This window comes from Peromyscus californicus, unplaced genomic scaffold, assembly GCF_007827085.1.
Source record: "Peromyscus californicus insignis strain IS unplaced genomic scaffold, ASM782708v3 Scaffold_12__1_contigs__length_115047231, whole genome shotgun sequence".
Classification (NCBI taxonomy): Eukaryota; Metazoa; Chordata; class Mammalia; order Rodentia; family Cricetidae; genus Peromyscus; species Peromyscus californicus.
In genome coordinates, this window is record NW_026294413.1 from 19,584,058 (window position 1) to 19,610,124 (window position 26,067).

The 26,067-nt window shown below is 40.1% G+C and overlaps 1 protein-coding gene across 1 annotated transcript in view; it reads right to left on the reverse strand.

The window, feature by feature from the left end:
• Ndfip2 (Nedd4 family interacting protein 2) overlaps positions 1-26,067 on the reverse strand; it is a 52,854-nt gene that overhangs the window by 21,017 nt on the left and 5,770 nt on the right. Inside the window, exon 2 of the mRNA XM_052732524.1 lies at positions 57-222. Within this exon, the coding sequence (XP_052588484.1) occupies positions 57-222 (166 nt within the window). The remainder of the gene's footprint in view (positions 1-56; positions 223-26,067) is intronic.

Genomic DNA, 26,067 nt, shown 5'->3' on the forward strand with positions numbered 1-26,067 from the left:
CACAAAACCATCCTGTCAGAAAGAAGAGGATGTAGTGATCATGACTACATTCCCACCTGAAGTTGTAGGTACTTCCACAGTAATGCTACTGTAAGGTGGAGGAGAAGAGTCCGTTTCCAGTGCTGGTGCTGAAGAAGCAGCTTCCGAAGTCGGTGCTGTGGAGTTAGAAGTTGATGGCTGCTCTACAGCAGATGATTCTGAATTATCTTCTTCATTGTGAAGCTAAAGAAAAAAGAGAAAGAAAATTAATGTAATAACTTATTGTTCTCTTCACCAGCTAATTCTTAAAGATTATTTAAATTTTAAAGATATTCAGGAAAAGGAAGAAAAATAACATTTCAAAAATGAACAAAAAATTTAATGATTTAATCAGTATAGGGTAAAACAAAAACTATAAGCAGGAACTAGTTCATAAGCATCACCCTGCAAACAAGCAAATGTACCGAGTTCTCAGCATCTTGCTTTAAATATGCACTGAAATTTGGTTTCACATTTCTAACATAAAAATATTTTCTGTGAGTAAAAACCTGTCTTGGTAAACAGAATACACTTGTATTCTACGGACATGGAGGCTTAAGTCTCATCACCTAGCCAGCTTGCACATCTGCTTAAAATCAGGGTCAGCAGGGCTTTTATCAAACAACTGAGCTGTCTGCTAGCAAAAGCAGATGTTTTGTTTTCATCTTGAAATTGCTTGTGTCAGTTTGCATTCTATTACTGTCAAACACCCTAAGCACAAGAAATGGGGGGTGGGGGGTATTTCACCTCACAGGTTATAACCCATCATCAAGGGAGGTCAGTGCAGGAACCTAGAGGCAGGAACTGAAGCAGAGACCATGGAGCGATGCTGTATTGGCATGTTTTCCATAGCTTGCTCAGCCTGCTTTCTTATAGCATCCAAGACTATCTCCCCAGGTGGCACCACCCACAGCAGGCTGGGCTCTCCCACATCACTCAATCAAGAAAATACCTCATAGACTTGCTTTACAGGTCAATTTGATGAAAGTATTTTCTCTACTGAAGTTTCCTCTTCTCAAATGACCCTTGCTTGTGTCAAGTTGAAAAAAAAAAAAACCACATGCACGCGCATACACACACACACACACACACACACACACACACACACACACACACATGCACTAACCAGCACATTGCTGCTGTCTACTCTTATGAATGAAAAAAATCTGTAGAAGAGTATAGGGTATAACTGGATTTTAAGACGAGGACATAATACTGTAACACATAAGAACAATTCAAACTTCTAAAACAGTACACAAGAACAGTTGTAAGTTAGGAGAAGCATTCTTGTTATCTGAAAATTTTTACCCCATATTTAAATTAACGTAAGCTTTAACATTTTTTGTTTGTTTTTTGAGACAGGGTCTCGCTATGCTGGGATTAAAGGCATGCACCACCACACCTGAGAGCCTGCTTTAACATTTTTAATAAATAAAATAAAATGCAGTAAAATGGAACCTAGAACTGCTAGTTTCACATGTCTCAGAAGCAAAAATGTTAAGATACACACTATTCCCTATTTAAAAAAAAAAGGGTTTCTCCAACATACACTATATCAGAGATTGTTAGAGCAGCTCCGTTGTTTATTGTTGAAAATGGTACAATACAGAACTGTAACCAGTCAAAAATGTGCCTAACTAATGCAAATAAGAAAAGGTACCTATCTTTTCCAGAAAATGAAAGGGAAAGATATTAGTAAGCTTGTGAGATAATTATAGAATAGACAATAATTTTTTGGGGGGTGGGGGGAATTTCGAGACAGGGTTTCTCTATATAGCCCTGGCTGTCCTGGAACTTGCTCTGTAGACCAGGGAGGCCTCGAACTCAGATCCACTTGCCTCTGCCTTCTGAGTGCTGGGATTAAAGGCATGTGCCACCACTGCCAGGTAACAATCAAATTTATACTACCAAACTAGAGTCTTCTGAGCTTCAGACCTGTGTATCCGTTTACTAATCCATTTTTTTTTAAAGACACCAAGCAATGACCAAAAACAGGGCTCTTGATTTACGTTCAATTCTTTTTCTCTTCTCTCTCAGTGTTCAGCTAACCCACATACTCTTTTCTGACTCTGAGACAGTCTTTCTATGTAGCCCACACTGTCCCAGCCCTCCTGATCTACCATCTCACATACTTCACTCTTGTGTGCCTCCTTCAGTGACAGGACTCCCACAATTTAAGAAGCTGTAATTCACAATGTGTTTTACTAACCAAAGATATCTATAAAAGTGGAGATTAGTCTGTGAAAGCAAAAGTAACCCTCCAGGAACACTTCTCCAAGCCTGCTTCAAATGAAGAGGACATGCATTGGAGGTCCCGGTCACAAGGAGACTATGAAGGAATAAAATGAAAGAGAAGCCTTGCTACCCCTTGTACTTTCAAGTCCCTCCCAGCCAGTCACTGACTTCCTTAAGTTAAAGGAGAGGAATGGAAGAGTTTTTTCATCTCAAAGCCTTCCAAAGAACAAAGAAAGCATGTAGGTGGGGTAATGATCTTATATAAACTTCTGCTTTCAAAAAAAAAATGACACCTCTGCTTGAATTCCTTTTCATGTGCTAAAGCTGCAGCATAAATATCTGGGAGATGTTAAGATGCCTGCCCTCTGTACGGCACTCATGTTCAGCCCCTCAGTTAAGTAACATATGCTGCTTAAAATGCTCTATCAACCAAACTCCACAAACCATTTAGGAGGGGAGGGTAATGAAAGGTAGCAATAGGGAAGGCAGATATGATCAAGGTGGGAAACACGCATGTGTATACACTGAAACCCATTAACATGTAAAACTAGTGTACATTAGTAATAAATACTAGCTCTCTCAGACCTCAGCTACGAAAATTTTCATAAATCTGCTGTATATTTATTCTTCTTTATTAATCAGGCAATATGATCTTAAGAGATGATTAGCAACTGCTGACCTAGTCTTTAAGGAGGGAAAAAGGGAACAAGAAAAAAGGGAAAAAAAACTAAATAAATAAAGCCAGTAAAACAGCTGCCTGTGCTGAACTGGAGCCTTCTCCCGCGGTCTTTAACCTGAGGTACCTCTTAGGTGACATCAGAGGGGAAGACGCCAAGGATGAGCCCTCCCTCAGCAGCAGGAGCTGGCAGATCCAGGAACAGGAACAGCAGGACTCTAAGCACTGGTCAGAGGACTAGAACCTGAATCCTATCTCTGACTCGGAACTGCCTGGAGTGTCACTAACTGATAACTATCTAAACCTGGTTCCTGGAGCTTTAAACCTTATGAGATTACTGGACAGCATCAAGCTTTCTGATAAAGAACAAAGGTATACCATTGCCTCCTCCTCTAAGAGTTAATCCAACAGGGCCTGTCAATCATCTAAGACAGGAAAACATCCTCAAGAAATGTCTGCCTTAGATATTTTAGAAACAGTAGATAAAGCCTGCCTACTCTGTAAAGTGATGTAATGGTCTCTGCTGCTGGGCACTCCACAGCTTACCAGTGCCTTACTTTACCTGCACCGGATCCTGAACTCTTTCCACAGTGAACACGAAGACTGGGAAGCAGATGGGAGGCCAGAGCAAGCTCCCAGTGACAGTCCATCCTGGGAACTGCTTCCTACCGGCCTCCACACGATCTTTTCCAAGATTGACTTCATCAATCTCGTCGTACCAGTGCAGCACGAAAAGACCACAACAAAGGGCAGAAATGTCTACACAGTTCATCAGGGAAGTTATTTATTGTCTCCCATTTTTCAGTTTTATACCGAATTGTATTTCACTTTCTGATGTTTGGTTTTGGTTTGTTTGGAGTCAGGATCTCAATATGTAGCCCCAGCAGGCCTCGATCTCCTAACCTCCTACCATAACCATTCTGGCAGGAAAGAAGACATTCTGAAGAGAGACACTTGTGACTTCCCTTTGGCTACGACACTATTAAAACAATGATCCCCAGGGAACTGAAATCTCCCCAGGAATCTCAGGGAAGAAGGACCGCACGAGAAGGAGAAGGCCGAAGCCTGGTGCCAGTCAGAAGAGGAATCTGTCTCCTACAAAGAGAGGCAGACAGTTCTGACAACGTCTTAGACCATCATGCAGGGAAACAAACAAGATCAATGGAGTACCTTGACCAGGACTCCTTAGTGACACACACATCCTGCCCCCTCTGTTTAAATGTTAACCACATGCCAAGACTCCAAAGACAGACTTGGGATCACTGGACCTCTTTAATGTTTCCTCTTCAAAATATGGCCAAATTGAACAAATCTCCTTTGCCTGTTTTTCATTACTTGTCTCTTCCATTTGTGGTTTATTGGGGATGGTGGCTGAGCCCAGCTTGTAAAGGCTGCCAAGGGCCATGCTCTCAACCAACTACTCTGGTATCACTGCTTCTGCCTTTTGAGGGCTGAGATCCAAGCCTGGTCCACCATGTCAGACTTGGGTTTACTTTTAAAAGATGGAAGTTTTTGAAATCTAGTCTCTAGGTTTGGTGTAGCATCTGTCCATGGCACACTATTCTATGTCATCACTTCAAGCAGGTTTTTGAGATGTATTTATTAGTGGATACGCTATAGTTTTAAGCAATTAAGGAAAATATATGACTGTTGCTTCCTTCTCATTACAGATCCATGGCACTTTGGGTGGGCATTAGTTATATCTAGACTATAGACAGACACTGACTATATTTCTCATCAAACTCCTTTGGCAAAGCAAATCACTCCCAACACCCAGCAAGGCCCTCCTTCTGGGAAGGGTACCTGGGAAAAAGACTGGCTAAAATAACAAGGTAACCTAATTAAAGGACACACAAAAGCATATAACTAAGAACAAAAAAAGGAAAGCTCCCACACAATTAAGGAAACATCAAGGTATGTACCTATATAAATTTAACAGAGCTCACTCATCTTCAAGACAGGCACGCTTTCTATCAAATCACATATTAGAAATAACAATACAAGGAATCCTAGTTTTTAAGCTTCCCTTCCTTAAATGGCTTGAGAACCAAAATTTAGAAACCTAGATGGAAAAGATACTATAAGACATTTTTTTCTAAGAAGGAAAAAGTTTAAAAAATAATGTTTGGCTTTATAAAGCCATTTAAATGTTGAGTTTCTGTGGGAGCCCACAGAGGCTCCCTAGTAAGGCATTACTCAAGGTCAGAGAATCTGAGCTTGCTTTACCCAGCATGGCTGCATAATAATAAGATGATTTGGCCAGGGGCGTGGTTACCAGGTGTTTTGAAGGGTCTACACTTGGCTGTACATTGTGCACTTTGATCTTGAAAGGGGGAGGTCTTTTGCCTCTCCCCTTGGTAGTGTATAAAAAGCCCATTAGAATAAAACTTGAGGTGACTGGGTATTGACCCAGGGTCCTCCCAAAGCTATCCTGTATCTCTGTCTTTCTAGTCGTCTCCGTCTATATTTCTATCTAATACTTCCTCATTCCTCTCTCCTCCCCGCAAGAACCCTTTGACAGGTCAGAGCTGGACTCCCACAAGTTTTAAAAAGATTCCAATGCTGACTTTACACACTCTATTCCATACAGGGACTGATCATATAATAGTAACAGCAATTTGTAATAAAAGCTTCTACTCCTTTCCTGTTCCTGTAATCAAATTAAATAAGAACACTTTGACATATCCTCCAGAAAGTTTCTAATTTGCATGAACTAAAAATAAGCCAGCAAAGTGGTAGTTGGTAAAGTTCAAAGACTAAAATTGTCTAAGCGCACATTTCTCAATGAAGAGCTGAGACAGCACACCTTAGAGCATAGATAAACATCCAAACAGATGTCACTGGACTTGGAATATATCTCTTTTAGCTATTAGAATCGGAACAATCTAGAAGATTTTAAAGCAAAACTGTCGGGGGCAGGAGCTACTGAGGCACAAACAGAGCAGGAGCTAGTGAACTGTAATTGTAACCATTCTCTTGCAGGGAGCACTGAGTCTGGGCTGCGGTCGTGAGGTTCTGGGGTTAAAGACCTTGTCTGGATGTTACTGTCTTCCTAATCAGATATAAGCCTAGAAGTTTAGGAAGTGGGTTCTGTTCATTTTAGTAGTCAATAAAGCAAGAAGCAGAGCCTAGGGTATGTACAGGTCCATAAACTTCCAGAAGTTTTCTCTAATTGAACAGGGAGCTTACTCAGTGTTATATATACTGAACAACTCAAGATCGAGTAGTATGCACACATCTTGGACTAGCTACAATTCTCACGGTACAGTACAGAGTAAAATGTGGAAATTTCATCACTCAGCTACCGTGAAGCCATCATAGTAACCTCATAAGCAATTACCTGCCTCCTAAATTTACTAAATTATACTGTTTTCCAAAACCACAGATCTATACTAAACATAAACTCCAGGGGCTGGAAAGAGGGTTCAGTGGTTAAGAGCACTGGCTGGTCTTCCAGGGAACCCAGGTTCCATTCCCAATACCCACATGGCAGCTCACAACTGTCTGTAATTCTAGTTCCAGAAGATCCAGGGACCTTCTGTCTCCATGGGCATAGGCATGTATGTGGTACACAGACATACATGTAGGCAAACACCAAAACACATTAAAAAAATTTTTTAAAGAAATAAACTTGCCGGGCAGTGGTGGCACATGCCTTTAATCCCAACACTTGAGAGTCAGAGGCGGGCAGATCTCTGATGAGTTCGAGGCCAAGGCCAGCCTGGTCTACAGAGTGAGTTCCAGGATAGCCAGGGCTACATAGAGAAACTCTGTCTCCAAAAAAAAAAAAAAAAAAAAAAAAAAAAAAAAGGAAAGAAGGAAGAAACTCTAACTCTGTGCATCCATCTTTAAAATAACTCCACTAGACCTGAGCTGCTACCTGAAGTCATGGTGACATCTGAGACCAGGTTGCTACAGAGGACCAGGTCTGGGTCCGTGGTGCTACCACGGTCGGGTTCTGAATTGCTGTCTACGGCCCACGGTGCCACCAAAGGCTACATGGATGCCTGGGGTCTGGACAGCAACCTGTGACCATGCTGATGTCTGAGGGCTGTGCCAACACCGGGGCTGATCTGCATAGCCTGCTTGCCACATGGGGCCATGGTGTCATCAGGGCCCAGGCTGATGCCGTGGACCATGTCTGGGTCCATGGCCCAGCAGCAGCCAGGGTCTGGAATGATGTTGTGGCTCCTGTTTCCACCAGGGACTGTGCAGATGTCTGGGGTCTAGACAGCCACCTGAGACCATGGTGGTGTCCGAGGGCCTTGCTGCCACAAGAGCTATACTGATCTGGGTGGCCTGTGCTGCCACCAGGGCCACGGTGACATCCCGGCCAAAGTTGCTGCCAAGGGCCATGGCTGGATCCATGTTCCTGTTGTAGCTGGGGTCTGTACTCCTACAAGCAGTCATAGGAATCATGCATGTTGGAATTGGAGGGACATGCTGAACTGGCCCTGTCCCTCACTGGCCCTGGGATAGCTGACCCCGCCCCTCATGAAACACTGCAGCAGGAGAGATGGCCCTACCCCTCACCATAGGCACAGGAGAGCCACCTCCAATGGCATAGGCCTAGGAGAGCTGGCTTTACTTCTCACCTGAGGGAGCCGATCCCAGTGGCCTTGACTGGCCTGCTCAGCTACCACCAGACCCACATCCTAAGTCTCGGGTTAGCCCACCCTATCATTTCTACCCCATCTATGACCTGCTGGAGTGTGTGAAGGGACTGGTCCTGCAGAAAGACAACCAACTGCAGGATCTCCACGACTCAGGAAACAGCAGTTTCAGTAAGGGTCCAGTGAAGATGGTGTGCCAGAGGCCTCGAACCAGGCCACTGACTCGCTGTAATGAACACTTTGCCGGTGGGGCTGACTGGACAAAAGGGTCTACTATATGACACACCACAGCTCCCAGTGCCACCAGGATGGATGAAGAGGGGCTGGGAAGACGGAAGATCAAGGTGGGTTTTTTGTTTTGTTTTTAATTCATTTTCTGGGGGGGGGGGTTTCTTCTGGGGGGCATGCTGCAAGGGTAAGGAGTAGATATGGAAAGATTGAGAAGTGAGTGGGACTGAGACACATGAAGTGAAATTCCAAAAAAATTTTATGTCATAAATAAATAAATAGATTTGAAAAAATAAAAATAAAAAATAACTCTACTGGAGATGATTCTTACCATAGGCAAACAACGAATACACAGACACACACACATTTAAAAACTCACCCTCTGCCGTGGGAAATCAGAAAATAGCCAGTCCCTGGATTAAGGACAGACTACCTAGTACTCTTCACACACTGAGGGAAAAGGCACTAATGACTTACAGCACTGAACAGCCACAAATACCATCCATAGATATGACCTTACTCATTCAGGAAACATATACTATCAAAGAACATAGAGATAAAAGAGTAAGTTGGTCATAAAGAGGCAATGTTTTCATACAAATTAGCAAGAATACCTCTGGGGAAAAAACAAATTTTATTGAATAAAATAACACAGAAGTAGTATTAATAGCAAAAATAAAATGTTGCTAGAAAAACTGTACATCGGGGCCAGGAGTGGTGCATGCCTTTAATCCCAGCACTCAGGGGACAGGCAGGAAGACTTGAGCTCAAGGCCAGTCTGGTCTACATAAGGAGTTGCAGCCAAGCCAGAGCTAGAGAGACCCCTGTCTCAGATAAAACAAAATAAAACTACACAATGGAAACAACAGACATCAACTTCCACTAGTAAGGGTAAAATTAATTTAACCATATTGGAGAAAATTTGGTAATTTGGAGTAAAACTGGATGTGTACATAACCCATGATTGTATTTTCTAGATGTCAACACCTGAAAATTCTTACACTTAAAGACACACAGAGGCATGCTCAAGGTAGCACTTTTCAAAACAGCAAGAAACTATATAGCCAATTATGTCATGAGTAAATTATTATATAAATATACCACTGTTACATATTATACATACATATATTGTCATATACTATACCATGTAAATTGTTATATAATATTCCTTAATTTATATAACAGAATTCACAACTTAAATTGGGAAATTAAATGTGTAGTAATTGTAATGGATAAATCTTAAAAGCATACTCTCCTAGTTTCATTTCCTTCTGCTATTATAAAATAACTTGTAAAAGCAGCTTAAGGGGGGTTGGGGATTTAGCTCAGTGGTAGAGCACTTGCCTAGCAAGCGCAAGGCCCTGGGTTCAGTCCTCAGCTCTGGACAAAAAAAAAAAAAAAAAGACAGCTTAAGGGAAAAAGGGCTTATTTGAACACATATTCACACAGATACACACACATACACATACTTAATAATAAATCTCTAAATTAAAAAAAAAAAAGTACATCTAGGCTAGGAGCCGGAGAGACGGCTAGCAATCCTGGCTATTCTTCCAGAAGAACCAGGTTAATTGCCTGCACCCACATGGCCACTCACAGCGGTCTTAACTCCAGTTCCAGGGGATTCAAGGCCCTCCTCTGGCCTCAAGTACTGCACAAACACGGTGCACAGGCATACATGAAGGCAAAATACATATACCCATAAATTAAAAGTAAAGATTAAAAGAATGAAGCACCAAAATAACGTAACAAATGCAATTCATATAATCTAATCTTAAAGGATACATTGCACTGAAAAACATTTTGCAATCAATAAAAGTAAAGAAAGTGTACACAAACAGGGGGAACTTTAGGGTCACTTGGAGGGAAGAGAGACAAAGCGAGACGTGTACGGCTTGGAATTTGGGGAGGTGGAGAAATGTTGGTGACCTAAAACAACACAACAAAACACCATCACCAGCTGTTCCCATGGCATGAAGTCTTTCATATTATTCTATATTTTTATGTTGGAAATGCTTCATAATTTTATGATTTTTTAAACCTGAACCAACCAAATTGACTTCCAAACATAACACTAAGCGGAATATTTTCCAACATAAAAGCAGTCAAGGAACACATAGCAGTGTTTTCCTGTCCTTACAATAAAACTGCTTCAGGATGAAACACAGGCAAGCAAAGAAGCAATCAAAACAAAAACTAAAGAAACAGAAAAGTTATGTCATTTTTTAAATGTAGAACCAAGGCTAAATACAGAACTAAAGACTAAGTTAACTTCTGGTAAACAAAAAGCAAGTCTAGTAAACTGAGAAACACACCTAAAAACAATACAAATACCAGAACTTGGGGAATAGATAAAAGTATTTCTATCACTCTGCCTTTCAATATAGAGATTTGATCTCTAATATTTAAATCTTCACCATGCAGTTTCAAATTTTACTCTGATTTCTTATGATTTTTTTCTAAGCTTTTTTTTTTTTTTTTTTTTTTTTTTTTTGGTTTTTCGAGACAGGGTTTCTCTGTGCAGCTTTGTGCCTTTCCTGGAACTCACTCTGTAAACCAGGTAGGCCTCAAACTCACAGAGATCCACCTGTCTCTGCCTCCTGAGTGCTGGAATTAAAGGTGTGTGCACCACCACCACCCATCTCTAAACTCTTTTCTTAATTTTAGTGAAATCTTACACAATTTAAGACTTCTGTGGTGGCCGGGCATGGTGGAGCATGCCTTTAACCCCAGATCTTGAGAGGCAGAGGCCAGAGTAACTATGAGTTGAAGGCCAGCCTGATCCAGTCTCAAAACAAAGGCAGTAACAAGAGGCCATGATAAAGAAACCTTGACTGAGATTTGAGTAATTCAGGTTTTCCCTTTTGCTGTAAAATTCAAACAAGACCACTGTCTTAGTTAGGGTTTCTACTGCTATGAAGAGACAACCATGACAACTGCAAGTCTCATAAAGGAAAATGTTTCATTGAGGTGGCTAGTTTACAGTTCAGAGGTTCAGTCCATTATCATCATAGGACATGGCAGTGTGCAGGCAGATATGGTACTGGAGAAGAAACTAGAGTTCTATATCTTGCAGGCAGCAGGACATGGTCTTACTGGGTGTGGCTTGAGTATATATGAGACCTCAAAGCCCACCTCCACAGTGACATACTTCCTCCAACAAGACCACACCTACTCCAACACCACACCTCCCATTAGTGCCACTCCTCTTGGGGGCCATTTTCTTCAAACACCACAATCATATTTATACTTTTATTTTTAAAATAACCCCGCTCAGAAAATCACTCGAATCTGTCTATATGTAAACATAGGTTTTTCTGGCTGATGAGATTTGGGGGCCTAGATTGCTTGTGTCTCTGTACTTCTGCTGCATATACTTTTTAAGCTAAGCAAATGTCACTTTTTACAAACTAAAGGAATTAGGAGAGAAGGAGCACACTACAGGCCCAGCCCTCGGGAGGCTGAGGCGGAACAATCACCGATTCATGGATGGCGTGGGCCAGCTAGCAACACAGCCAAACTGGGCTCTGTACAAAGAGCCTGTCTTAAAGAAACCAAACAAAAACACTAAAAATAAAAAGAAAAGAGGGGACCACTATAACACACATTTCAAACTAACATTTCCCATTTTAATATTATGCCCTACAAAACTACTCAAAGGTAAAACAGGAATTCTTTTTTTTTTTTATTTTTATTTTGCAATACAATTCAGTTCTACATATCAGCCACATATTCCCTTGCTCTCCCCCCTCCCACCCCCCTCACCTTCCCCCTAGTCCGCCCCCCATTCCCATCTCCTCCAGGGCAAAGCCTTCCCCGCAGACTGAGATCAACCTGGTAGGTCCAGTCCCTTCCTCCCAGGCCGAGCCAAGCAATCCTGCATAGGCCCCAGGTTTCAAACAGCCAACTCATGCAATGAGCACAGGACCCGGTCCCACTGCCTGGATGCCTCCCAAACAGATCAAGCCAATCAACTGTCACACCCATTCAGAGGGCCTGATCCAGTTGGGGACCCTCAGCCATTGGTTCATAGTTCATGTGTTTCCATTCGTTTGGCTATTTGTCCCTGTGCTTTATCCAACCTTGGTCTCAGCAATTCTCGATCATATAAACCCTCCTCATTCTCGCTAATTGGACTCCCAGAGATCCACCCGGGGCCTAGTCATGGATCTCTGCATCCAGATCCCTCAGTAAAAAACAGGAATTCTTACAAAGGTATTACTCACAATGTCCTATTAAGAGAAAATTAGAAAAAGCCTATTAATCCAAACTAGAATAAACATGCTATATCATTATAACAGAATGTAAGCATTTTAAAGTGTTTTGAAAGAACATTAAAATTAAAAGGCTATAAAGACTATAAAATTAAAAGACCTAAAGAAATTAAAAGACTTGAGAAGTGAATCATATTACCCCAATTTTCTTTCTTTATGTTTATTTAGTGTGTGCATACATGCGTGCTTCTGTGTGATGGGTAGGTATGGACATGCACCAGTCATGGCACACATGTGGCGGGCAGAAGATGCCTTGATGGAGCTGGTTTTCTCCTTCTATCTGTATGTGGGTTCCAGGAATTGAATGCAAGTCTCTCGGCTTTACAGTAAATGCCATTACCTTTAAGCTACATCACCAGGCCCAGTTACTCCAATTTTAAATAAGACATAGGGTTATTTAAAAATGACTATTCAATCTCCATTATTTCAATTTTCAATAAGACAAAAGGTTGTTTCAAAATGACTGCTAATAAACAAAATAGGTAGAATGGATTCTTGAAAATTTTGAATTCTTTTTCTTCACTTTCTTTTTTACTAATCTGCACTTCCCCCAAGATCTCTACAAGAAAGATAAAGGAACATTGTTTCTAATGTAGGACATAATGACGTAATAAAGAGCTTTCTGTATTTAAAGGAATTTCTGTAAGCTGGTTAAGCCTGGGGTTATAAGAAAGCTTACATCTGTAAAATTTCTCCTTGGTACTGAACAAGATCATCACAGACTCCACATATTACTCAAAACCTGTACAACCATCATCAGGAGAAAAGTCAGGTCACAGATCCATACATGACACTATTGTTCCAGTCCACCATCTTACAGCACATAAATACTGTACTATCAGCAGGAATCTATTTCCGTGTGGTGATTCGCTAATGAAACTCAGCTTAAAGGTCACAGGGCTTCAGAAGGGCTTTGTGCTGCTTTGCCACCTGTAATAACACTCTTGGTATCCTTTTCCCACACACAACATAAACCACAGATATTCTCGGATACAATCTGAAGAGGCATTCTGAAGCCAAGGTCCTCAGTTAGAAAGACCCTGCCTCAAAAAAGAATCTGCTTTTAGTTTTGAACTAATACTACCTATTCCTTAGAAGTATGTTAAGGCTGACACACACTGCACACAGCCTTGTGAGAAATGCTCACTAAGCAGCACAGCAGCAGCAGCAGCAGCAACAGCAGCAGCAGGAAGAAAGCAGCCTTCTCCCACTGCTGTTCTACCTACAAGTGCAATCCACACTAAATTCAAGAACTCAAACCCCATTACCTTATTTAAACGCTATATGCTAAGAAAGTGCCAAGATGATGCGGACCATGTCACAAAGACATGATCTGAGTATTATATATAGTATGTATAAAATTATAACTCAGAGAATAAAATATGAATCTGTGAACTCAATGTGATATGAGTGAATAAACAAATTGGCCCTGAGAAAGCTCTTTCTTTTAGAATTAAAATTAGTAAGTTCTTAAAGAAATGATGAACTGGGAAACCAACTTGACAACCACTATAGCTACTACTTCAGTCAGGAATAGTCAAAGAACCATAGAGCCAATAGACCATTTTAAAACCAGGACATGGTTAGGCTGTGTTACAAAAGAACTGGCCTGGCCTTTTCCAATACACCATCAGGAAAGACTACAAGACCAGAATGGTGCTCCATTTTCCACTCTACCTCTAGAAACTCTGTGTGGTCACTAACTCCACTCTCAGCACCTAACAAAACCATCTCTCCACACATGATGAATCTCTGGAACAACAACCCTGTTCCTCCTACCCCTGTCCTTGACTATGTACCAGAACAAAATGATTTGGGAGACTACAGCTGCAGATCATAAGCCTCTCTTCAAGTCTGTGCAGTCACACAGCCTACCAGACCCTCTGGAGGCAGGCTAGAAAGACAAGGCAAATGAAGAGACCATGAGAAATAAAGAGCCCTTGCTTTTTTTTTTGATTTAAGTTTCAGAGTCAAGAATTTCAATACAAAGACCAAGCCACTACCAAAGTGACTACACTCTTGCTATGTTTTGTTGTTTTGTTTTGTTTGTGTGTGTGTGTGTGTGTGTGTGTGTGTGTGTGTGTGTGTGTTTTGAGTAACATTTTAAACAAGAGCATTAAAACAGCTAATGAACAATACTAAGGTCAAAACTTGTCTTAAACCTTTGTGACTTTTGATTTTTTTTTTTTTTTTTTTTTTTTTTTTTTTTGGTTTTTCGAGACAGGGTTTCTCTGTGTAGCTTTGCGCCTTCCTGGAACTCACTTGGTAGCCCAGGCTGGGCTCGAACTCACAGAGATCCGCCGGCCTCTGCCTCCCGAGTGCTGGGATTAAAGGCGTGCGCCACCACCGCCCGGCTGACTTTTGATTTTTAATCTTATCTTACTCCTTCATAATTTATAAACATGGACTTCACCCTGTATAAACCATGCCTCAACCTCACAAAGGAAATTCTTTAGATAAAATAAACCTTTGTACCTTATTTTAAAATTTATAGTTTTAAACTTTAATCTTTAAACTTAACTACAGATTGTATCTCTAGAACAAAGTAACTTTAAAAGGCACGAAAATCTCTTACACAGTTACGATTAGGACATTTTAGTGCCTTTTTTTTAAGAATTATGAGCTTTTTTATCTCCTTTATTTTAGTTCATGTGCTTGGTGTTTTGCTTGCATGTATGTCTGTGTGAGGCTGTTGGATCCCCCGGAACTGGAGCCACAGACAGCCATGAGCTGCCACCTGGGTACTAGGAACTGAACCCAGGTCCTCTGGAAGAAAGACCAGTGCTCTCAACCACTGAGCCATCTCTCCAGCCATTAGCGCCCTGTTCTATGTCCTCCACACCATGTGTACTTTCCCCTGACTAATAAACTCCAATCTTGATCATACCATTCACTCCCAAATATCAGACAAATATATCACGAAGATCCTACCTCCTAGTGGAGTTTCTCTTTAAATTCTATCTCTGACTTAGTGCTATCTACCTACGTCACGCACATGTATTTATTTACATCACACTAACAAATAACAGCAAACAAAAACCTGCCCGTTTAAAATTACTCTTTTCCTTCTTTTTGAACTGTCTCACCCTTTATTCCTTCACACTCATCCTGAAAAGAACAAATAAAAAGATGTCTAATTTCATTCTCTGTGATTTTAATTTCCACTTCTTCCCCAATCTATTACCATGTGGCTTTTACTCAAACATCTCTCACTAAGAATAATGACCTTCTAATTGTTAACTTTGAGTTTTATTTCCAGTCCTCAGCATCACAAAGATCTTCAATACTTTAACACACCAAACTGTATTGATTAGATTTCAGCTTCCAATCATTCCCTTCTCCTTTTATTTACCGACCATTCAATCCTGTTCTTTTAAAGGATCCATATTTCCCTTTAAAGATTTTGGTAGTTTGAATGCGAATGGTCGTGTGGACTCATATATTTGAACATCTGGTTCCAGGGTGGAAGAACTGTTTGGGAAGGATTAGGAGGTGTGGCCTTGTTGGAAGAGGTGGGTCACTGAGGGCAGGTTTAAGGTTTCAAAAGATACTCTACCATTCTCCGTGAGCTTTCTACTTCCTGTTTGTGGATTGGGATGGCAGGTCTCAGCTGCTGCTTCGGTGCCATGCCAGCCAGACAGATCCTCACTATGACACCATAATGGTGATATACTCCTATCTTTCTGGACCCATAAACCCCAAATAAACCCTTCCTTTTACAAGTTGCCTTTGTCATGGTGCTTTATCACAGCAACAGAAAAGTAAAACAAAGACTCTTGGACAAAACTGACTCCTGAGCAACAGATGCTGTCTCTAACACCTAAGAGCTGGACTGAAGCTAGATAATACATAATGGGTTTGGCTGAGTTTATTTGTAGGTGTTAAAGCACCTACCCTACGGCATTACTGCCAATGCACTATCACAAGCACTCATCTAACATTTTACAAGTTAGCGTGACGCACTCTCTCATCTCATACGCTTCTAGAACAGTGGTTCTCAACCTTCCTGAGGTTGCAGCCCTTTAATAACATGTTGTGGTGACCCAACTAAAAATTTTTTTTTGCTACTTTGTAACTGTAATTTTGCTACTGTTATGAATCATAATATAAATATCTGTGTTTTCCAATGGTTTTAGGCAACCCCTGTGAAAGGGTCATTTGACCCTCAAAGGGGTCATGACTTAGGTTGAGAAACACTGTTCTTGAAGATCAGATAGTTGCTAACTGAATAAACTAAAAAAGAACATGATTTGGGGTCAGGAGACCTAAATTAAGATAGATACCCTACTAGCTAGATAAGCTTGACTGCACTAATAACCTCGTTAAGCTTCATTTTATTACTGTGATTCATGTATTTTTGTATTTATTCAATCAAGTCATCAATTAGTTTTACAACCAAGACTTACTAAAGCTAGGTTTAGTGATATAACATATATTACAATACTGGGCACCGGGAGTAGATTCAATACCATCAATACCCAGAACCTGTAGGTTCTCATGACAAAGGAGCTCAGGCAAAGGGTTGTGACAGAGTGCAACCGGTGCTGCAGTAGGGGAATAAGGGAGCGGACCATACTGGATCACAGGTGATGTAGCCAACGGAGGCCACCGAGGACCAGGCCTTCCGAAACGCCAATTTCTTCAGAGAAAGCTTTATTCTTCCCTTTACAGACACAGAGAGAAGCTAAGAACAGAATCCTTAAGCAAAACTAAATACAGTGCCATTTGTTACTAAGGCATGCTGTTGCTGGTGATTCACTCAGGAAGCAGCAAGGGCCAAGACACTACAGACACTAGTAAAGGGCTGATCCCTCAAAGTGTTACATGCAAGACCAAAGACTCTCAAAAGTTGGTGAGGTCTAAACACATAAACTGAGTAACTCTAGACTACCAGAAGACAAACACCGTGTAAACACATGAATCTCTCTCCTCCTCCCCGCTTCCCTCTAAGTTAGCAATAATGTACCTCTAAACTTATTTACCATAGTAAGTCTTAGTAAGTTTTTAGATTTCAACTCACAGGAAATGTCAGCCTTAAATGCAGCAACTTCCCATATAACCCTGCCCCTCATACACAAAGTCCCCTTCCCCATTATCTTTATCTGCAGCACTTGTTAAAACTGATGTACCCACTATGACACACGTCATTGTCATTCAAAGTTAAGTCTTGCTGTTAATTTTGCAGCTTATGATAAATGTCTAAGGACCTCTATGCATTCTCACAGTACTGAACAAATTCCACTATACTGAAACTTCTCTTGTACACCCAATCACCCGTCTTTCCTCACTAGGACATAGCAATCGTTGATTTTTTTTTAACTGTCTCCGAAAATACTGTCTCCAGAATGTCACACAGTTGAAATCACATAGTACCTAGATTTATCAATCTGACTTCTTTCAGTTTAGTATTATGCACTGGCATTTCCTCCATGGTGTTTGATACCTGGATCTCTTGTTTTTGTTCTAAATATATGTAACTGTCTGGAAGAACTATACTTTACTTACCTGTTGAAAGGTATACTGGTTGTTTCCATTTGGGAAATTACAATCAAAGCTGCTCTAAGCATATATGTGAATATTTTATGTGAACCAAAAGCTTTTTAAGAACTTCTGATTTCATTTGTTCACTGTTTACAGAGAAACAACTGACTTCTCCCTACTAATGTCATATACTTATTGTAATCATAATCATTTATAAGTTCCAAGAGTTTTGTTTGTTCTTCCATATTTTATAGACTGCCAACAGATTAACTTATTTCCTAATCTATACATTTTATTTCCTTTTTTTGTAGTGAAATATGCAAAAATTCTTTCTGCTATTTTGAAATATACATTATTAACACTACTTATATAGCTAAGCAACAAAAGAGCAGAACTTATTCTTAGCTAACTGAGTGTCAGCTGGCCAACTTTCCAACCCAGTCTCCAAACTACTATTCCACTTCCACTAAGCTACTGCCACAGCTGCCTAAAGAGCGGATGTTAGCTTGGGAAGCCCCCAGTCAAAGGCTGGCTCCAAGAAACGACACAACTCAAACCACAGAACAAGCGAAGACCACAACGCAGCTCACAGGAGTGTAAGTAGACACAGAGCAACATCCAAGTTGAAAAAAAACCTGAGGAGGAGCAAAAGCAACTCAAGAAATTGAAGACCTCTGCTGTGGGATGGTCTGTATGTCAAATGTGTTGCTGATTGGTCAATAAATAAATCACTGATTGGCCAGTGGCCAGGCAGGAAGTATAGGCGGGACAAGGAGGAGAATAAAGCTGGGAAGTGGAAGGCTGAGTCAGAGAGACACTGCCAGCCACTACCACGATGAGAAACAGCATGTGAAGATGCCGGTAAGCCACGAGCCACGTGGCAAGGTATAGATTTATAGAAATGGATTAATTTAAGCTGTAAGAACGGTTAGCAAGAAGCCTGCCATGGTCATACAGTTTGTAAGCAATATAAGTCTCTGTGTTTACTTGGTTGGGTCTGACGGCTGTGGGACTGGCAGGTAAGAGAGATTTGTCCTGACTGTGGGCCAGACAGGAAAACTCTAGCTACAGACCTCCAACATATGTTAAAGAAAAACAAAACTAAGAAGAAAGTTCAATACAGGGGTGAAAAACGTCAAAAACCTGTCATTGGCTCTTGTTTCAACAAGGCAGAGGCCACCTGCAGGCCAACCCTCCCACTGCAAGAAGCACTATTGCTTACTGTAACTATAAAGTCAGGACAAACATATTAACAGCAAACCTCTAGACATTCTTAATATTAAAGAAAATGTTCTGAAATATAAAGGAACACGGAGCGGGGAGGGGAGAGTGGAGGAGAGAGAAATATCGATACACCCTGCTCAGTCTGTTTAGTGTTACTTGTATGTATATATTTTTAGGACTGACTACTTGGTACTGGATAACCAATTGGAGGACTCACTTCTAAGTAAGACTAATTCTCCCACTCTCAGCAGTTGTTAATTGCCTGGACTGCTCTTCTAGGTTGGAGGCCTGTGAAATTTCCCCTATCCACCTTGGAGTGTTAGTTTCTGTTGTCATTGTTCAGGTCTTGTTTAGATTCCATGGGTGTGGCTTCCTTGTCATATCTAGAAGACTTCCTTGTAGCAGACTTCCTAAAAGCTTTCCACCCCCTTTCTTGATGTTCCCTAAGCCTTAAGTGTAGAGGGTATGTTGCTAATGGGCCAACCAGGATACCCCAAGGTCAGATGTTCTCTGTATTTTGACTAGTCATGACTCTCTGTAATACAATCTCCATCTGCTGCAAAAGAAAGCTTCTTTGGTAAGTATTTCACATGCAGTGAGGAATTACACTGGTTTAGTAAAGTGGCATCAGGAGGCTCTCCTCCAAGATCTCCTCCATGACCTCACTAGCCATGGGCAACTGGCTAGTTTACAGTATCACGCATGATTTTTCTCCTGTCAAAGTAGACCTTAAGTCCAATTAGACAGCTGTTGGCTACCACTAAGATATGAGTGTCACCATGATGGTCATTGTTACAGTTCACAGGCACCACAGCTAGCTTTTGGCAGCTTACATAACACCTTCTAGTATGGTAAAAGCAATTGTCAGAGGAGGCTTTCAGATCAGTTCCAGCTTCGATTCTAAGTCCTGTGTCAAAAGTGAGTGGTGTCTTCAGCAATAGGGACTAGTCTTCAATTTCTGGAAGGCAGGGAAGAGCAACAGCAATAGCCTATATTGTTTTGGGAGTCTCTTGGACTCCCCAGACCAAAAACTTAAAAGGAGGTTTCTCATGGTACTGGAGTTTTTGTTAGACAATCTATGGCTCTTGGTGAAAGCATTATTATCCCAAATGGCATATATTCATTTAGGGTATTATGTGTATTATATGCCATTGTAGGCAATTACAAAATGATTCCCGATGGCCTCTTCAAACATCCTTAGAATTATTCATCCACCCTCCCTCCCTGTCCTTCTGTATTGTTTTGGTATAATTTGAATACTTCAATTATGTTTATAAGTAATGAAATTTGTCCACCAAGTTTGCTGTATAACCTCAAACAGAAGTTCCTAAAGATAGACTTCTACCACGTGGGATGGTTGAAGAAAATGAATAATTAAGTACTCCCTACTTACAAAGTACCTAGAAAGAACTATTCTCCTTTTCATAGTGTCTTACTTAGGGAGTTATTGCTGTGAAAAGACACCATGACCACGGCAACTCTTATAAAGAAGACATTTAACTAGAATGGCTCACTTACAGTTTCAGAGGTTCAGTCCATTATTATCATGATGGGGATTATGGCATCTCATAGGCAGATGTGGTGCTGGAGCCGAGAATGCTACATCTCGCTAGGCAGGCAACAGGAAGTCGACTGTCACACTGAGGGAAGCTTGAGCAAAAGAGACCTCAAATCATACCCTCACAATGACACACTTCCTCCAACAAGGCCATACCTCCTAAGAGTGTCACTCCTTTTAGGGGCCAATTTCTTTCAAACCACCACCCATGGACAGAACAATTGACCCATGGTTACTATCTTACAAATGTAGGTTGCTAAACAGAAGAGGCATTATGTAAAAAGATCAGAAATAGCAGTATTATATAAACGCAGTACCTATCCTAATGGTGAACATTAATGATATTAGTATTATATAGGTTATACAGCATACTTTTCCAGTACAGAACTCTGAAAATTATGTATCACTTTATAATAGACTCAATATATCTACATTTACACTTTGAACACTCAGAAAAGACATTCATCTATTTATTTTCATTTCTTTTCTGTATATATGCCTGCTCTGGTTTTCTGAGATAGTTATCAGGCTATGTAACCCAGACAAGCTTCAACACATAATCTTCCTGCCTTAGTTTCCCAAGCAATGAGATTACAAGTGTGCATCATCACATCTAACTCATTTATTTCTTCCAGAAGTCATTTATTTTATCCCTATAATAAAGAGGCCCACAATAATCTAATATACTATTATAAGCAATAAAGATCTAGTTCCTATTTCCTATAGACTTTGGTCTAGTGAGCAAATATATTCTGCAAAATAAGAACTACAATAAGCATACGTGCACAGTGTCAAAACATAACTTGGAAGTAGAAAGGGGAAAAGGGCAACAAGGAGGCAGAAAGTGAGAGGACATTCTCCAGAGAAAATAACACGTAAAGATCAGGATTTAGTGCAGAGAAGGAAGGAAGGAGGGAAGACAGAGAAGGGGAAGAATAGTATGTTTAAACATCAGAAGGCCCAGGTTAGCATGGAGATTACAAAGGAGAGAGAATCAGAGAACTAAGAGCGTAACATATGGCTGCAGAGTGTACTGATGCAATAACAAACTACACAAATAATCATTTCACTAAGAATACAGACAAATTCACTAAAGTCTCAAGTATTATCTCAAGACCCTTGTCTCTTGGAAGAAATTACACAAAATGTCACCTTACTTCAATAAAAGCTCTCCTGAGGTAAAAAAATAACAAATGACCTTCAAAAACTGACATTGGAAAAGCCATTGGTATTCCAATATCCAACAGACTACATGCCTTGAGACCCCCAAAATTACTAAAGAGGTTAGCATTATCACACTAAAAGACACTTATATAATAAATGAGTTATTTTCTTATTCTCAAACTTGCTGTTCAAGTAGCATGATTTCTCTACATAATGTCAAGGATAACTCTGGAGAGACATCACAGATGAATGAAAACACAGCACATTCCTGAACTTAAAATTATTATGTTGTTCATGTTCAAACAAATCTTAAAAGTAAGCAAGTCAAAACAGTGAAATAATCTGATAGTAAATCTTAAACTACTGCAACACTTCTCAACTTGCACTTGGCATGTCTTTAACAAGAATTTTTACCCACACCTTAATTCCAGCTAAGTGATCAAGCTTCTAAAAGAAGCCATAACAACATGGCCAGAACACATAGACTTAATGATGACTTAAAATCACATGGTAGGTAGGGCTAGCCTTAATTATAATGATCATGTCAGTGAATTCACATTAATAAATGTCAGCAAGATGTATTCCATAGTTATTTAAATGCATGTCAAGACTATATAGAATACAAACAGAATTCCAAAATGATGTTATCAAATACATATACAACCAGACAATATTTTAAAATGTGAGTTGGATATTAAGTAAAGAATAAAAAGAACATAATTGCTAAAAAATCAATATAAAACAAGTAAGGACAAGCTGGAGAAATGGCTCAGTGTTTAAGAGCATTTATAACTCTGTCAGAAGATGTAAGTCCAGTTATGAGCACTCATATCCTACAGCTCACAACTGCCTGTAACTCTAGCCTCCACCAACACTGCACTCATGTATATAAACTCACACACCACACACACACACACACACAGACACACACACAATTAAGAAGTGTTTAGTATAATCTGCAGTCATTGTCTTAAAATTCTTTTTTTTCTTTTTTTTTTTTTGGTTTTTCAAGACAGGGTTTTTCTGTGTAGCCCTGGTTGTCCTAGAACTGGCTTTGTAGACCAAGCTGGCCTCAGCTTTACAGAGCTCCACCTGCCTCTGCCTCCCAAGTGCTGGCATTAAAGGCACGCACCACCACAGCCAGCCGGGTTGATTCTGAATTTTGTATGCGCTATCCAATTAAGACTGCCATGGAGCATGTGCTAGGGACTTGCAATCTCAGCTCATAGTTTACCTTCTCTGCAAGGGTTTAATCAGCTTCACCCTGACTCAGTTCATAGTCTCCCAGCTTCATATAAAGCCACAAGGTCATAGCCATATATTGTAGCTGGCATCACCTTGAAACTTTAGGAGAGCAAATCAGAAGAGCCTTTACACTATTGCTGATTCAGATATTGGCATGCCCTACTGTGGTGGTAGCAATCCCTTAGACTTTGAGGTCTGTCTGCAATGAACTGAAGCAACAGACCACAGAAAAGGTAAGCTGACTTTTCACTTCAGGCCAGAGTCTCCGTTTCATTAGACTCTGCATGTTATTACTTAGCTGAACCTTACTGCTTCCATTAAATAAATTAGAAACTAGAGTTATCAATGGAGTTCCATTTTGTTATTCTGAGTTTTGGCCCACATCCAAACCCCACCTCACAGAAGCCTCATGGCTTTCTTTTCATGTTTTAAACCAACAAACTCAAGTAGGCCACTATCATACCTGCAATACCCACAAGAACTAGATCTTTTTCAGTCAAACTACAGCCTAACTATTACACCTTCAAAGTGGATGGGATCCCAAATATCCTGGTATTTATTACTGAGGGGTCAAAATGTCTAATTCAAAGATGAACAACACCAATTTATTCCCTCCACATGGGTGCATCTTCTACCCCATTAAAAAATGGAAGCTGAGCCAGTGTGGTGGTTCATGCCTATAACTCTAGAACTTCAGAGGCTGAGACAGGACAATTGCTGGAAGTTCAAGGCCTAGCCTGAACTACAGTGTGTGACTGTCTACAAACAAATATGAGAGTGAGGTGGGGAACTTATTCCCTCTCCTTCTGAATCTAGGCTGGTCCTACAATTGCTCTGACTAAAAGAGATGTGAGAGAAATTGAATTTTAAACTTTTAAGCCTAGACCTCAAAAAAAATGGCAGTTTCTTCCTCCTCCTAAGCTGTGAGAAGCCACGCCCATATTGAGAAGGCACATGAAGAAGACAAAAGAAAGCACACACCGAGAATTGGGGTGTTTCTGTCAACATATTTTCTTTTTTTTTTCTATATTTTCTTTTTTAGACAAGGTTTCTCTGTGTAGCTTTGTGCCTTTCCTGGAACTAACTCTACAGCCCAGGCTGATCTCGAATTCAGAGAGATCCGCCTGGCTCTGCCTCCTAAATGCTGGGATTAAAGGCGTGCACCACCACTGCCTGGTTATATTTTCTTTTAAAAGATTATTATTTTTAATTATGTATATGGCTGTGTATGGGTATGTGTGCAGGTGCCCTTGAAGTTCAACACCACCCAACAAGGGTGCTGGGAATTGAACTCTGGTCCTCTGCAATAATACATACCCTTAGCCCTTGAGCCATCTTTCCAGCCTCTAAAATAAACTTGCAGATTATCTCCTTCATAGTATTTTCATGATCTAAATTATCATTCAAATGCTACTGAATATATATTACACTAGTACTAGAATATGTACAGCTCAAATATACCTAATAGGGTCTGAATTTGATTCAGCATTGCTCATGAATGCTGAATGCATTCATGTACATAGATATTTTAATGAGATACATTCAAGTCAATGGCACAGTTACAATTGTCATACTGTTCAGAGAAACAGCGAGGGGAACTTTAAGGTGCACTGAAAAACAACTCACCCTTGCAATCAAGGGAACATAATATTGATCCCAGAACTGAATACAACACATCGGAGTGCTGATGTACACCTTGGTAAACGACTTGGTACACAAAAATTTGAATGTAAATTTTCTCATGTACAGATTTTCTTAATCTTAAAAGTCTATTTGAAAGATTAAATAAAAATGAGTCTTTCATAGAACCCCTGAAGTATCTTTGAGGAAAGCCCTTCACTCCACAGGAGAAAGACACACAAGCATGTAATTCAAGACAATGACTTTTCTACTATTGTGATTCTCCACTTTTCCTCTGCCTTGGTGCAAATGGCAGATCCAAAAACTCTTCTACTCATAGATTTAAAGGGATTCCTACACTCAAGAATAAGACTGTATGCGGCAAATAAACCAAACTAGGACTTCTCATAAAGTAAGGAGAAATATAAATGGGAGAGAATATACTATGGTCAAAGAATTAACAAGAAATAAGTCCTGCTAGACGTCAGCAATCAGGACATAAAAACCAGAGGGAAGGTTGCTGAGCTATGGCTCTACAGGTACTGAAGGCCCAATCAAGGAACCTGTATGCTAAGAATTCCACACTTCATTCAAAAAAGTCATCAGAGTAGAAACAATTTTAAAGGCTAAAAAAACTAGATAACTATTTCAGGGGAAAAGTTTGGGTCTGGTGGTTTCTTATGCAATTAAATATACATCTACACTATTATTCAGTAATTCTATCCAAAAGCAGTACATGTCCACAAAAAGACTGATACAAGAATATTCCTAAGTTTCCTTTATAATAGCCAAAAGCTAAAAACAATCCAAATGTCTCCCAACAAAGCAACAGATAACAGAAATATATTCACACAACTTGTATCAAGTAAAACTACTCAATAGCAAAAAGAGATGATCCATTGACATTTATAACATGGATCCATCTCAGAGCCTTCACACTGAATAAAAGAAGCTTTATAATCTTAGAAACTAACCATTCTAAAACTAGTAAGTCTACCTATTTAAAGTGGTAAAAAAAAAAAAAATTACCCAGGGGGGTAGGAATTGACTGGCAAAGATTGTAGGAAAACTTTCTGGAGTGATGGTAATATTCTGTATGATGGCAATGAGTTCAGTTTGTAAACAACAATGGTACAGATTGGGTATTAGTGTTTCTCAGGGCTGCAGAGTGAGGCCTTGTCTCAAATTTTAAAAATTAAAAAGAGGGAGCTAGGTGGTGGTGGTGTACATCTTTAATCCCGGCACTCCAGAGGCAGAGGCAGGTGGATCTCTGTGAGTTCAGCTGTTACACAGAGAAACCCTGTCTTGAAAAAAAAAAAAAAAGTTAAAAAGAGGACACTAAGTTGGGAGGGAATCCAGTGGGAGTAGATCTGAAAAAGGGTTAGGAGGATTACGATGAATATGATCAAAATACATTGTATGCAGGTAAGAAATTCTCGTGGGATAAAAATATTCTATCTTTTAAATAATATTGAAGACATACAAAAGCATTAAGTGTAACAAACTGCTATTTCTTCCAGTTTTCTATATTTCTACATATTTGAAAGTTGTAATAGTAAATGCTATTGAATAGTGGAGTGGGGTTTAGAAGGAAACCACTGAAGGTTTTTGAGGAAAAAAAATCAAATTTATATTAAAAGAACATGACTCATTCCATGCAAACAATAAAGCAAAGGGCAGCTAAGCAACAGAAGAAAGTAGTAATTATTTCATAGCATGAACCAGGAAGAA